Below are 16,477 nucleotides of genomic sequence, written 5' to 3' on the forward strand. Positions count from 1 at the left end.
TTCTAGAAAGCTTTGAATTGGTAAATCCCTTTCTTAAACATATAATAAGCCTTCTTTGGGAAACAAATAGCTAAAGGCTTATTATGATACTTAATAAGTTTATTCTACCTTATTGACACCGAGTAAAAATTAAAACCATGTTGCAAAGAAGCATTATTCCATTCCAAAAATTGACAAACCTGTTGCTAAGCATTCTATAGACACCTAAATTTGATTTATTTAATTAATTGAATATAGTTATCTCGATTTCCTTTAAATAAATAATTTTGTATTATTTAATTAGTTAATGTTCCCTCCTTTTAGCTAATTAATTTTATTAATTACACTATAGTCCCCTTTTAATTAATTATTTGATAATCATAAATCAATCAATTAATTTAATCAATTAATTATATTTTCTCCACATGTCTCCTACCTCTAAGCCTCCTCTAACCCTTCCTCTAAAACCTTACCTGTTGGCTAACCACTGATTTTAGTCAACCTTATCCTCTTTTTCCTCACCATATGTGTACATTCCAAAAATGGCTAAAAATGGGTTATGGTAAAATAGAGTTGGAGAGGGAGGGAGAGGGAGAGGGAGAGAGAGACATTCCAAAAAAGGCTAACCACTGGTTTTAGTCAATCTTGTCCTCTTTTTCCTCACCATATGTGTACATTCCAAAAATGGTTAAAAATGGGTTATGGTAAAATAGAGTTGGGTCATGTCTTGATATTTGGGAAAATATCTTGATATTTAGAAATATCTTCATATTTGGAAATGAGTCCCCTTTTAATTAATTATTTGACAATCATAAATCATTTAATTAATTAAATTCACCTCCTCCTTCTATTAAATAAATCAAATGCATAGTTTGACTTTTTAATTCATCTTTTGTCCCTTTCCTCCTTTTTCCCACTATATAATTAATTAATTCTATTTCCTCACATGTCTCCTAAACTTAACCCTAATCTAATCCTTCCTCTAAACCTCACCCATTTGGCTAACCATAGGTTTTAGTCAACCTTATCTGTTTGCCTTATCATATGTGTGCACATTCCCAAATATCTCGAATTCCCTAATATTTGAGGAAATATCTTAAATATCCCAATATTTGGAATGGAAGCTTCTTATTTGGGTCTCTCTCTCCCAAATAGGCACGTGTCCTCAAGGACGCTTGTCATTCTTTTCCATGACACTTGCCCTTCTCAAGAACATGTGTCTCATTTAGTCAACCTTATCCTCTTTCCCTCACCATATATGTGTACACATTCCCAAATATCTTGAATTTCTTAATATTTGGAAATTTTTTCTTAAATTTGGGGAAATATCCTCATTATCTTGATATTTGAAAATATTTTCATATTTGGAATGGAAATTTCTTATTTGAGTCTCTCTCTCCCAAATAGGCATTGTGTCCTCAAGACACTTGCCATTCTTTTCCATGACACTTGCCCCTCTCAAGGACAAGTGTCTCATTTTCATGCCTCCTCTTCTCCTAACTTTCCTATTTAATCCCCTCATTTTCCTTCACAATCCATCCACTTTCATTTCCATACCATCGCAATGCCGAATTCACAACTCATCTCACTCTCATTTGCAACCACATATCACATCCATTTACACTCATTTTAATCTAGCTTGCATATTCATCATCATTGAGCACATCTAGCACCCTTGGAAGCACAAAATCAAGCACACATCAAATCGAACGACAATCAAATCAAAGGAACAAAATGGAGTTTGCATTTTTTTTTTATCAATTATGCTTCGTTTATTCCTTTTTAGCATCCTAATCTTGAGTGTTTGAATAATTTGTGTGTTAAATTGTTATCTTTGTTATTTCAATCATCTTTAAAGAGGAAAAGACGCTTTCGTTTTAAAGAAGAGGGACATTAACATTTTATCCAACCAATTAACAACTTTCTACTTGTTCTTGACATTAGCTTTTGTGATTCAATGGCTTTGAACTAAAAATCTCCACGGTCCATCTCCATTAGTAGCCTTTATAATCCATTGTGCACAACAAGACAAATCCCTTAAGTTTTGGGGTCTATGAGTCCAAGGCCTCCTTTAGCTCTCAATTGAATGCAACGGGACCAATCATTATAGCATTTTAAGAATGAAGCGCCATCGAATTATATCATAGGCTTTGTCAAAGTCAAACTTTACCACTAAAACATTTTGGCATGATTATTTGGTCCATTCCGAAGTTTCCCAAGCCAACATAAGATTGTCCAGAATAAATTTGCCTTTTTATAAAACTTGTTCAACTCTCACTATACTCTGCGCAATAGGTTTAATTCTTATCGCTAAAGCCTTAACAACAATTTATGTGAAGTGTTTGTCACGGTAGTAGGACACCAACCAACAATAGTATCTTCATTTTCCCCCTTAGAAGTAAGTTTAATTAAACCTTTGTTGATATTTGGACCTAAAGAGCCGTTCTAAAGAGCTTCTAAATAAAACATATAAAAATCATCTTTGATATGATGCCACATGTTTTGATAAAATTTAGTTGGCAAACCATCAAAACTAGGAGCACGTTCAAGCTCTTCTAAGAAGATAATTTGATCCAACTATTTCCTATCAGCTATATATTGAATCAATATTGTTAGCAATAAAATTCTCGACATTTTCTTCTAAAGTCTTGAATATCTTGCCATTATTTTCTTCCTATTTTATGTTTATAATTGAGATAATTGAAGGGAAAAATGGAACCTTTATTCCCTTCCTTTATCCAATGAAGTTTGACCAAGTTTTAGAGGCTTCCTCCTCTCACGGACTGGTTTGATTTCACCCAATCAAGGAATCACATATTTACTCACCCATTCCTTAGCACACAAGTTAAGACTTAAAATGAAAATATCTGCTGATTTTATTGGTTGAATTAATTCGGATAGAGTCTGATACTGTCAGCCATTATTTCACATCCCTCATCATTATTTTCTGCAGTGAAGATCAACGTCTTACATCATCATTCCATCTGTGGTTATCTCACAAAATTGTAAAATCACCTCACTTATTATTTGATTACCCTTCAATTTAAGATTTTTTTCCCAGACTTTCTAATTTAGTTTTATATCATTGCAATTCGGTATTAATTATTCATAACTATTTTTTATGAAGATATAAAGTTTTGGCCCAATTTTTTTTCCCCCCAAACTTGAACATCAAAAAAATCAAAAGCAAACATCAAGCCGTGGCTATTAAAACAGCTATACAGTACTCTAGTATTAAATTCTATTGTTGAGGTCGGTATGATTTTATGAAAGTTTCTTGGCTGCATCCTTTTTTATTTTTATTGTAAAATTGTTAGGTTTGACTATTTAATAGGTTGTCATTAATTTTTCTGGTCTGAAATTCTTGTAGATTTGCTTAACAATATTTTACAATTCAATTATAATTTGATTCCAAACATGATAATAAAAACACAGAGAACTCACATCTGGTATTAACACCTATAATACAATTAATTTTTTTTGGTCATAAAATTTACTTCTTGATAATAATAAAAACACCACTTAAATTTAACAGTCAACATTTGTGGCACAGTGAAAGCATTGAGGAGTTGTTTATGTGTTACTTTGTACAAATTTAGTTGGTTGAAGAAGAATCATAATTGCAGAAAGAATAGGCTTTTGTACGTGAGACAGAGGTGGTGATTGTTGAAGGAACGTCATTAATGTTCACCAGAATCCTCCCTCTTTAATAAGTTAAAAGAGAAGGGAGTAGAAATAAGTAGGTGAGACATCAATCACGCCAAAATGAAATACCCAACAGATGGCTTCCCTAAATTTCTAAGCAGGTTCATCCTGCGTGGCTGCATTACTTACGCCGCTCTTCATTCTTATTTCCTCCTTTATATTGCAGTCAATCAGGCCCGAAGCCAACGGTATGAACACACAACCATTCAAATTACAGTACATACCATGAAAGTTTCATGTCACCTTCTCTTTCACATGAGCTCTGTCTAAGCGGTTAGCAGATTCTTTTTTGATCATAACATAAATCTCTGTTTTGGCTACACAGTCGGTCATTCATAATTGTGCAGAGTAAGAGCAGTTTTTGGCAGCTATAAGCTTCTGGGTCTGAAGCTTATAATTTTGTTGATAGGGTGGTTAGTGACTATCTATTTGATAAAGAAATTAGGTTTAAAATGACAGATTCTGTTGGTGATAACCATGCTGTACTGGAAATTGAGCAAGGAAACAGTAGGGCTCAGGGGATGGTAGGGGGGCTGAGTCCACTTAGTGAGACTCTGTGGAAGGAGAAAACTGATACAAAGGGTATAGATGTTTCAGCCAGGCTAACATGGCAAGATTTGAGTGTAACAGTGTCTATTGGCAGTGGTGAAACTCAAACTGTTCTTCAGGGTTTGACTGGATATGCAGAGCCTTGCACCCTAATGGCTCTCATGGGCCCCTCTGGGTCTGGGAAATCTACTCTTTTGGATGCCCTTGCAGGTAATATCAATTGGGTCTGTATAATCCATCAAGCAGATAATACATTTCATACTTGATTTGTGATTTATGAAGCTTTTTACATATATGTCAATAGAAATGAAATTTTTATCTGGAATTAGATAAACGAATCTGATTGCCTTGTTTGTGGAAATCAGGTAGATTGGCAGCTAATGCATTTCAGTCTGGATCTATCAAGCTGAATGGCCGAAAGCAAAAGCTCTCCTTCGGAACTGCAGTATGATTTACACAGCTTACTCATTAATAGTACATATTATGACATACTTTAATCAATAGGGGCCTTCAATGGAGTTCTTTTTGTGTAATTTTTTGATATTTGATGTTATATACTTACAGAGGTCTGGATTTTTCTATTTTGTTTTCTTGTAGGCATATGTAACTCAAGATGATACGCTGATTGGGACCTTGACTGTACGAGAATCCATAGCTTACTCTGCTCGCTTAAGACTCCCTGATAAAATGCCCTGGTCAGAGAAATCTGCACTAGTAGAGTCTACACTTGTAGAAATGGGTCTTCAAGAATGTGCTAACACTCCCATAGGAAACTGGCATTTGAGGGGAATAAGTGGCGGAGAAAAGAGAAGAGTGAGCATTGCCTTGGAAATTCTCATGAGGCCAAGGTTGCTGTTTCTGGACGAGCCAACAAGCGGTTTAGACAGGTAAAAATTAATCACCCGTAACCTAAAATTTGGCAGATCCTGGCTCCAATAGCATCAGAGCAGCTATTTAATACATTTATCTTGTTCTTCATAGTCCTTAGACTACTTGCTACCAGTGATTATGACTAATTGAACATTATTTTGTACTGATTTTTCGTGAATTGTTAACTACAGTGCATCAGCTTTTTTTGTCACTCAAACATTAAGGAGCCTGGCCCGGGATGGCCGTACTGTCATAGCTTCTGTACATCAACCTAGCAGCGAGGTGTTTGAACTCTTTGACAGTCTGTACTTGCTCTCTGGAGGAAAAACTGTATACTTTGGAAAGGCATCTCAGGCATGTGAGGTAAGATTGCTTGGCTAGATGGTAGGTTGCTATATTTAAGAGTATTAGAATTACTGCTACCAGACTAGAAATAAGACTTTTTAAGTTATATAGGAGTTAAAGATGCATCAGAGAGTAGTTGAAGGATAAGATGATGGATAGTCTTCTTCTTGACAATTAAATTCGTTGGTAGACACATTAATTGAATATTAAATGTTTCTGTACCAGTAATACCACAATGTACAGCAATAGTTAACTCATAAGGCTGATTCTGCACTGTGCAATGGCTACCCTCGTTTATTAAGCTATATTCTCTTTTTCACCTGCAAAGTGACAAGATGAATGTCAATTCTGTAAACAGTTTGAAAGGAATCAAGACAATCAAACAAACACTTATAAATGATTCTCCAACGATCATTTTACCGAGACTGTTCCTTATCCATCATTATATTATATAAATAAACAAACAACTAAAACTATAATTTTCAAATATATCTTTTCCTAGATAGTTTTTGCCTATTAAAAACCTTTCATATGAAATCCTCCATAAAAATTTTGCTACATTGATTTGTACACAGTTGATTCCTGTGGTAGTGAATACTGATCTGAACTATATTCTCATGGGTTCTCATAAATAACAATTGTTGTGCTGTTTGTAGTTTTTCGAACAAGCAGGATTTCCTTGCCCACCTTTCCGGAACCCATCTGACCACTTTCTGAGATGCATAAACTCAGATTTCGACAAAGTAAAAGCTACGCTCAAAGGATCAATGAGACTACGGGTAATTACTGCATCCTAGATCTTAATGTGGTTATGTGAATCTTACAATTCATTGCAGGATTTAATGAGGATAAGCTTTTGTTCATATGATTAGATTGAGAGATCAGATGACCCTTTGGACAAAATCACCACAAGTCAAGCCACCCAGACTCTTGTAGATAAGTACCAGTTCTCTGAGTATCATCAGGCAGCACAGGCCAGAGTACATGAAATATCACAAATTGTAAGCTCACTCGCTAAATCTTATTATCCTCATATTGAAGGCAATGAATTTCAAAATTGAAAAAATTAGCTCAGACTTTCTGTTCTTCCAGAAACATTTTTATGATTTAAAGTTTTGATTTGCAGAGAGGAACTGTATTGGATTCAGGGGGCAGCCAAGCTAGTTTCTTGATGCAGTGTTACATTTTAACACGTAGGTCCTTTGTGAATATGAGCAGAGATGCTGGGTATTATTGGCTCAGGCTTGTCATCTACGTTTTTCTCACAATTTGTATAGGAACCATCTACTTTAATGTTGGTACATCCTATAATTCCATTCTGGTAAGACAGCATTTTCATGACACACCTGTGAAAGTTTCATTGACATAAGTTTTGTGCTAGTCAAATTGTTCACTTAAACATGTTGTACAACATATGTTCAGGCCAGAGGAGCTTGTGCTTCCTTCGTTTTTGGCTTTGTTACTTTCATGTCTATTGGAGGCTTTCCATCTTTTGTTGAAGATATGAAGGTAACTTACTATCTCTTTGTTTTGTAAAGTATCTAGATAGGAACAGGCACAGGTATATGCCTCTGCTAAATGTTGAACTAAATGGAACTAGTATTTTTATTGTGTAATGTAGGTGTTTCAGCGAGAAAGGCTAAATGGGCATTATGGGGTTGTGGCTTTTGTGGTGGGCAATACCCTATCAGGAACGCCTTATTTGCTTATGATTTCAATAATGTCAGGGACAGTTTGTTATTACATGGTTAGACTACACCCTGGGTTCAGCCACTATGTCTTTTTTGTGCTGTGCCTATATGGAAGTGTTACAGTGGTGGAAAGTCTTATGATGGCCATAGCTAGTGTTGTGCCTAACTTCCTCATGGGTATTATCATCGGTGCTGGCATTCAGGTAATTACTTCCTATCCTTGCATTATTAGGTGGTTTTGAGAGAAAATACTCAGTGAAGTAACAATGAAATAACCCCGGGAGGCCTTCCATTACAAATTTGGACAAGACTAAACTAAGGCCTTCCATTATAAAGTTGGACAAGACTAAACTGATAATATTAGAGGAAATTCAAATAAACAACTGATACCACTGGCCTAACCTGTTGTAACACAGACTATCACTTTTAGCTATTTGAAATAGTCATTCTGGAGTGTCTATTTATTCATCTTTATCAACATTATGCTCATGCTAAGGATTGGATTATCTTGACCATGTTGTGATATGTTGTGATGTATTGTTTGTAGTTTCTGGATTTGATTGTGAGGTTTTTTTTAACCATCAATGTTTTGGATCACACTCTGTGATCTTACATCTCCTTAAACTCTCTTGCATCTTGATGGTTAAAAATATTTCTCACACAATCAAATCCAAAAACTACAAACAATATTAGAATGGATTGTGAAAATCTAATAAAATATTGTGATGATCAAAATTTAAGAATATCAAATCAAACTGAAGAACCAACTTTAGAAAGTTTATTATCCTCCAAATCTATTGGCCCCCTTTACATTCTCTAAAACTTTGAGGCAAGATATACATCTGTTAGCTGTAAAAAGCAACTTTTTTAATGCTTGATTCTAATGCTAGAAAGTTTTATACCTAAGAGCAGGATGCTAAATTCTTGTTAGCATCTGCTTTGAGTATTTGTTTATTTATGGTTTGATCTTATGGCCCACCTTTAAAGTTGCACGGAAAGAATTCTTGGAACCTTGTCCCACTTTTAAAGATCTGTAATATGTAAAACCTAGATCACATTACAAGTAAAATCTAATAGTTGAGGAGATTTGATCTTGGGTGAGTAGTGAATTAATTTTTAATCTTAGAACAAGAACACCAACACCATTCTATAGGTTAGATAAGATTGTTTCAATCGAAGTTTCAAATCACATTTAATGATCTATCCTCAAGAAGAGGAAAGTGAATTGCATCATAATTTTTTTTCTAAGTGGCTATCTAAGTATCTGAGCTTTCTCCTGAATATGTTTTATCTAAAATCTGCGTACAGTTAGGACCAAAGATTATATGCTTCTTGACAAGTCAGCTTTTGAGAATATTGCCCATCATTTATATTCACTTCAGTTGATTTTTCCTTTCAAACAGAGCTGAGAACAATTTGAAACAGTTCAATTTAACTTTCCTTACAGGGTATGTTCATGCTGGTATCAGGATATTTCAGGCTTCCAAAGGATATCCCAAAGCCTGTGTGGCGATATCCCATGTCTTACATCAGTTTCCACTACTGGGCATTGCAAGTAAGAAAAAGCTCCATAACTTCATAAAGCATAATTTCCTGTGTAATCAATTTTTCACTTTGAAAACTATGGAATCTCTCCATTTATATGCAATAAATAGCAGAAAGATTTCATCAGGTGTTCTGATATGGCTTACATTCATATAATTTAACAGGGTCAGTACCAGAACGATTTGTTGGGTTTGGAATTTGACAACCAATATCCCTACTATCCCAAGATATCAGGCGAATATGTGGTTTCCACAGTGTTTCAAATAGACATAAAGCGATCAAAATGGTGGGATCTCTCAGTTATATTGAGCATGATTGTCATCTACCGGATTATCTTCTTCATAATGATCAAGATTAGTGAAGATGTGACTCCATGGATCAGAGGTTACTTTGCAAGGAGGGCTCTCAAAAGAAAAGAAAATCGATCAAAAACCACTGTAAAAGCAGCTGCACAATCTCAGCCTCGTTTAAATTCGTTGCCCTCATTGAACAATTTTCTGTATCAAAGCAGTGGAAGATAGAGAGGAATTGCAAATTAGAGTATGGCATAGAACATGCATCGATGATTGCTTGCATGAATTCTTATAATAAGTTGCTTGCATGTATGATATAATTTAAGTGCCCCACACGTATATATATATTATATTATATGTAATAGGTTGGAAGCTTAGAAGTGGCTGAGACGGCACTCAAGAGTCCGCCTGCATCTGCATCATGTATTAAACAGCCGACTCGATTTGCATGGAGTCACGACGAATAGTTCGAGTTTTTAGCTTCTATTTTTAATTCCCGGGCATTGTGTTATTTGAATTGAACTAGGTAATTTTTGTTTTATGAGATAGAAGTGATATTTTGTGATGAAAGAGATAGATATTGGACTGGTTTGAAAATATGTGCAGTGTGAAAATTTATAGTTCAGTATTGGAGAGAGAATATTTGGGTAGAAAGAATATTTTATATAACATAATTAATTTTAGTTATTTGTAAAGATGTGGGAACGCTTCTTTATTGTGTCGTTATCTATCTTATGCTATTATGTTGGCATTCTTTGTGGCGATGTAAGAGATGGGTATTGGGCTGGTTTGAAAATGTGTGAAGTGTGGAAATTAAGTAGACAATTATATTATTTGAGAGTAAGCAATTTTTTTATATTATTTACACTTAAAATAACTCTTTAGTTCTTGAACATTAATTTTGAACTTACTCAATACTCTATTATTTTAACCATTGCACTTAAAGAAGTTTTCATGTGTAGTTACTCTTCTCTTTTATATTAACTAAGTCTTAATTTCTTTAAATCAATTTAACTTGACAATGGTAAAAGTAGGGAATAATGAAAGAAGTTTTCATATGTAGTGACTCTAATCTTTGATATTAAAGAAGTCTCAATTTCTTTAAATCAATTTAGCTTCATAATGGTAGAAGTAGGGAATAGTTGTTAGAAGGCATATTTTATATAACATAATTAATGTGGACTATTTCGATAGTGAAGTGCAATAAACATAGTAGATAGAAACTCGAGGCTTTCTAATTTTGAAGTGTTTTGATGTATGTCTTGTTGATCTCCCTTGGCACCATTATTAGATTTGCTCTTATAATCTTCTTAGACCCAAAGATTCTAGGACTAGTGTTGTGTACATTGATACAAAGATTGAACTCTCCCTTCTCTCAAACAAATGTTCTGAACATGCTTCTTGACAAGTCTCTCCTAACATGATTGATACGAAGACGAGATCTCTCCTCTCAACCAAATGGTCTTAAGATCCCTCTCTCTAGATAGAATCGAAATGAATAGTTGTGGAAGCAAGTTCTTAGATGTAATCAATGCAAGCTAGAGACAATATATTTGACAAATACGACATCACTACTTAAGTACAGGTGTTACCCTTACCATTAATACAAAGATGAATTCCACCTTTCAACCAAATGTTATTAATAACTCGTTTAATAAGTCTCTCCTTACATAGATTGAAATTAATGGCCATGGAAGTAAGTTATTAGATGTAACTAGTGTGAGTTAGAGAAAGATAAATTATAAATACCTTGATTATGGAATAAACAATAGAGGAAATGATTCTAATTTGTTTTCACCATCATAAGATTTTAGATGTCAAAGTTGAATGTAGGCAATAATTTGATATTATTGTTGTTATAGAGGTGTTCCTTCGAAGCAATTATTTCAAAAAAAAAGAGGTTAAATTAAATGAGAAAATAGAAGATGGTGATATAATCTATTAGAGCATTTGGTAAAAGCTATATTTCAAGATTTTTTAGGTCTTTGTAGTACATATCATTATGCCCAAAAGAGACACACATCCCTAAATAAGAGCCACTATTGACACTTTTTTTTCCCTCGTTTCTAGTGAAAAGTGATCCTTATTTTGGTGGGAAAACCAAGTTTCCATGCCCTCATGTTTTAGAGCCTATTCAAAAATCACAATCGAAGAATAAAAATTTGATTGTGTCAAGTTTATCATTCATTATGGTTTCAATATTTATTGTGCTTGTACACTTCCTCAATTGACCTTGAAATCCTAGTCATTCCTTTCAAAAAGTGGTTGAGTTTTCATCTTGTCAACCTTTCGAGTTGTTGGGATTTCCTTTGATTCCATGCCATTTTTTACATGCTTCCAATCATTAGTTCAATCATTGAAGCCTCACTAAAAAAGTGTCCATTCCTTTGGCATGTCAAAGTTTCAGAGATTTTCTTTCCCCAATGCCACCTTGGTATGTGCTATGCACTCCTTGCCAACTTCAATCCCCAAATCATCTCCCTTTGTTCATTGAAATTATTCTAAGTTTGTATTTAATTTTAAAATCTAATATTTGCCTAAGTGTTAAGGTTTCCAAGGCTTCCATCCCAAATTATGACCAAATGGATGTCACCATTTAAAAAATGGGTTATAATAAAATAAGTTATTTAAATTCAGAGGTTTTCCTTTGACTAGTAATTCATTGAAAGTTCCAAGTGTTTTGGGAACCTAAAAAATATTTAATGGTTTCTATTCTCAAATGAAATCTCGATAAAATATTTTGGCTCAATTATCTGGGTCTTCTAAGTTTTATGAACCACTCTCAACACAAGCAACTATTTGTGAATCACCCTTCACAACGACAAAGAGAAGGTTAGACAATTAAAGGATAAGTTCTTGGTAGGATTAGAACCCTCAACAAGGGTTGAATTTTATGAACATAATGAAGTTCCTATTGAGATAGGAACCCCTAATATGGAAAATCAAGCATGAATTTGCAAGTCTTCAAAGGTTCAAGATGAAGGGGATGAAAAGGTTGTCTTTAATTTTAGTTTGGCAAAAATATAGACCAAAATAGCTAAGTTTAGAGACAACAAAAGTTGGGAGTGGTTCTTATAACCTTGAAAATCCTCAATGGAGTTTGTGGTTCTTGGTGAACCCTTGATAATAATGAACATGGTCAAAAAGAATAAATCAAAGATTTTGGGTGTTCCACAACTCCACAAACTCTCAATTAGTTCTTGTTCTTGCCCAAGATCCCAATTTTTTTCATAGTCAACTATGAATCATCGATAAGGCACCGAGGATGTGTTAGACCACTAATTGAAGCCTACAACATGTTGTTTTTGTGCCATCAAATGGAAATATTCATATATAACTAAAAATTAGTTACATCCAAAATTGATATTGTAAACACACTCATTCTACTATAGAGGAAAAAGTGGCATGTTAATTCTAATGATGGTCCCAAGTTGTCATAGGTAGTTGCACGTGGTAAGGTTTGTTAGGCTCGAGTGATATATGTTACTTCCTCTTTGATATGAAAATTAGATTTTGCATTTAAGAAGGGATTTCCAATAATTTATAAGGGTCTAATATCATAGTCTCACATACAATTTTTATAATGAGTTTAGGTATATAAATTTTAATGCAAATTTTTTTGCAAATAGTCTTCAATCTATTGTTTAAATCACCATATTCATAATGTATGCTTAACAAATATAATTTCTAACTTAATAAATTCATACCTTCATGATGTATACGTGCATGATTGACCAATATTTTATTTTTTTGTCTTTATTTCCTATGTGTAACATAGGAAAAATCATAATTTTATGATATAAGTCCAATACTTTTTTGTTCTAATATGAGGAACCAAAAAAAGGACAAGAGAAAAGCTTATTTTAGACTTATTTGATAGGAGTAAATAAATTTGTAGATTGCATTCCAAACAACATTAAAGTTGCTATGAATCATTTATGAAGTCGATTATAAATGCATTTGTAATACAAACATATTTCATATGTCTTTAGACAATATTGTATGTATTTCAAATTGCATGGACAAAAAAATTATTTTATACATTAAAATGGTAAATCACATCAATATATATTTTATACACATCAAATTGTACTCTCTAAAATATTAGCTTACATATTATTTTGCGTGGACATAATCATTGCATCTCCTCACAAATTACAACTTGAACATAACTAAGGAAGAAGTGAACCAATACTTGTTAATGCTATAATTTGGACATAAAAGACTCATATACATAAAAACCCAAAAATAATAAATACACTTACATTATATGTGTTCTATAAAATAAATAAATAAATAAAAATAAAGGATAAATATTCGTTTTAGATTTTAAATGGAAGCTAATATCACATTGTACTCTCTAACACATGCATATATACATACATACATACATAAACATAAAATTCACACATATATTTGTGTTTATAAATATTTTTTAATAATAAAATCAAGAGTTATTATCTTAGCCTAAGTTATGGATGCCTCTTGCCAAGCCTTAACCCTACATTATCACACATAGTAATTTTATCCAACTAGATAACATTGTACATATAAATATTGTACAAATGTAACAAACTTAACCCTTCTATATGTGACTATAGGATTATTCTACTTTTTGTTGACGAGTGTTTTGACACACTCACCAACAATCAGGTAATTTGTGTAAACACTCACCACCTCTCCTAAAAAGCAATAAGTTTCCAAAAAACTAAACTCCAAGGTCTCTATACTCGGGTCTCGACAACGATGGGTAGCTCAATGGTTGATGTGGTTGTACCTGTGAAGGGGCTTGTTGGTTAAATGAATCCCAATAACTTCCAATAACTCCACTTTTTTTTTTTTTTTTTTGTATTTTATGCTTTAAGATTCTCTTTCAAAATAAACTACAAAGATAGGGAAACAAGAAAATAAAAATGAAACTAATTCAATAACAACTTAATGAGCTACTTAGCAAGTACCCTGCAATCCAAAAATCATCAATATCATCTAAATCAACATTCAATAACGGACCTCCAGTAAACCTGCAAAGTCAACAACCTCACAAATTCATGGAAAGAATATCACCACAATATCGTCTATCCCAGTAATTCTCATACACCACTTACGTGCGCAATATGATTCATAAAGCAATAAACATAAGATTAGACCAAGTTACTAATTTCAAACAATAGACTTTACCAGACTGCAAAGAACAAATTAATAGCACAAACGCATAGATCAGGCAATCTATAAGTTGTTTCTTGTATTAACTTCAAAGAATGTATCACAAAAATAATCTAGTTCATAATAATCTGCAAAAAATGGTAATCTAAAATCTCTAAGTGGGCCTCAAATCATCAACTTGTGGACCCTTACAAATGAATCAAACTCCTCAATTTATAGAGTTTCTTGTCCTACTTTCTAGGAAATAAACCTATCTAAATTAAGAACTAAAAATCAAGGAGCCGCAGTTGACATGCAAGTCTCTGCCTTAGACTCCAGTTAACCATAAAAAAATTGGGACTGAGGGAGCACTACGAAGACGATGCTGCATGAGTTAGGTTTTTGTAGTCATGCAAATTTTTTCTCAAAACCAAAGTGTAAGTCGGAGGTGCAGTTGAAGTCCCAATATGGTATCATGCAAAAACTCCTTTTAAAAGTCATGCTATCATTATCAACTATACGATTATCTTTCACTTCTTTTTATAGGTTTTGTAATTGCTGACGATACATGCAATCACTTCGGCAGGAGGATCAATAAGATGTTTGATTCTGAACTTGTACCTTTTCAAAATCTCCTCTGCATTCTTTCTTCCACCTTCCAACTCCTCTATTGTTTCTGCGGCTTGTTGATACTGGGCTATCAAATATGTATACCTGTCCATTGATGCAACACTAAACTAAGTCGGAGCTGCAAAATGTTGTGCCTCATACACATCCCACTGGCAGAGTACCTGGTTCTCCTCCATACCTCCAGCACTGGTTATACCAAGCCCAAAAACTCCTAATAACTGCCCTACAAACTTCTCGTATTTGTCCACTACGCTGAGAAGGGGAGAACGAATACCTGTTATATCCTTCACATACTGTTGAAGCATTTCTATCTTCAACTCCAAAATGTATATGTAGGATTGTAAATTTTTAAAATTGTCTCCATCTAAGAGGTCTTCCCTTATTATCTCTTCTTCCCCAAGACTCAACTTTATTGAAAACCCGAAACTGTTTGCCAAAAGTGTTGAGCTTCCGCTCCCACTGCTAAGAACAAGAAGCTAACATTCCTCCAACCTGCATAGCCTTTCTATATTCTTTCATAGTGTTTTGCAAGAATAATCTAATTTTGGCGACATTTGTCCATGCCCATGCCTTTGTTGTGGCTGCCACCTGTCTTACCTCAACCAATGCTTTCATGTCTCCCTCTAGGAGTGACGAGGTTGAAGGTAAGTTATCATATACACATGTATCTAGGGGCTTACCCATCTCTACCAACAACTTCTTATATTGTTCCAGTTGTGCCTTGACCTCTGAATGGGTGATGTGCTCCTTTTCTATTCGGACCCTGATGACACTAGTAGCCAGCTCCAACGTATATAGCTCTCCCCATTTGGTTTGTTTACCCAATTTGACCTGTGAAACCTGGTATTTGGGGGATTCTTGACCTTCAGGTTGTGTTGGAATTGCTACATCAGCAATTACCTCACCAAAATCGGTTCTTGATAAGTGATGCTTTGTCTTTGCTCGCTTTGTTTTTTGTGGTTCTTCAGTGATGGCTTGCTGAAATGTAACCTTGGGTAGCACCACTTTCTTTTTCTTCTCAGAGGTGAAGTTTAACCATCGTGGCACATCCTTATCTTTTTCACCTTCATGGGGCACGATGTCAACAGTCACCACGTGCACGTCTGACTGCTCCTTTCCTTCATCTTTCTCATCTTCTTTTGTATGCTTAGGATCTGGAAGTCTTTGGGGGTGAAGCAATTTGACAAGCCAGGGTGGCTTGGAGAGTAGTATCAACATTCAACTGTTGCTGCTTATGTAACTCTCCTAACTTATCATTGATCTTGTAGACACCTAAAATTGTCCAGTCTAATTAAATAAATATCTTTATTTATTTAATTATTTTAACCTAATTCTTCTATTAATTAAATAAATCCTTATTTATTTAATTAATTCATTTATCCTCTTCTAGCCTTATTTCTTATTTAAATAAACTTTTATTTATTTAAATTACCCTTTATCCTAAATTAAATAAATATCTTATTTATTTAATTGATCCCACTTCCTCTATTAATTAAATGAATATTTATTTAATAAATTAATTCATTAGCCTTTTCTACCTATGACACATGTCATTCATCTCTTAATTCATACACTACCTACCCTCTCATTATTTTATTATTTTCTCTACCTACCCTCTAATCATAGCCGACCATTTATCTTTTACACCTCTCAATCTTATCCCTCCATTTCTTATAGTGTCTTCTATATAAGGAGATGCTTCCTTCATTATCAACCCTATGCATCCTA

The 16,477-nt window shown here is 33.9% G+C and overlaps 1 protein-coding gene across 1 annotated transcript; it reads left to right on the top strand.

The window, feature by feature from the left end:
- Positions 1 to 3,695: 3,695 nt before the first annotated feature.
- LOC131033637 (ABC transporter G family member 11) lies at positions 3,696 to 9,474 on the top strand. Its single transcript, XM_057964898.2, has 12 exons — positions 3,696 to 3,872; positions 4,010 to 4,443; positions 4,599 to 4,678; positions 4,831 to 5,120; positions 5,295 to 5,466; positions 6,105 to 6,227; positions 6,321 to 6,449; positions 6,575 to 6,769; positions 6,871 to 6,957; positions 7,070 to 7,342; positions 8,587 to 8,694; positions 8,849 to 9,474. Exons 2-12 carry the CDS (start codon positions 4,137 to 4,139, stop codon positions 9,203 to 9,205), a joined length of 2,121 nt encoding a protein of 706 aa, XP_057820881.1. The 5' UTR covers positions 3,696 to 3,872; positions 4,010 to 4,136; the 3' UTR covers positions 9,206 to 9,474.
- Positions 9,475 to 16,477: the final 7,003 nt, after the last annotated feature.

Source organism: Cryptomeria japonica, chromosome 3 (assembly GCF_030272615.1).
Source record: "Cryptomeria japonica chromosome 3, Sugi_1.0, whole genome shotgun sequence".
NCBI classification, from domain to species: Eukaryota; Viridiplantae; Streptophyta; class Pinopsida; order Cupressales; family Cupressaceae; genus Cryptomeria; species Cryptomeria japonica.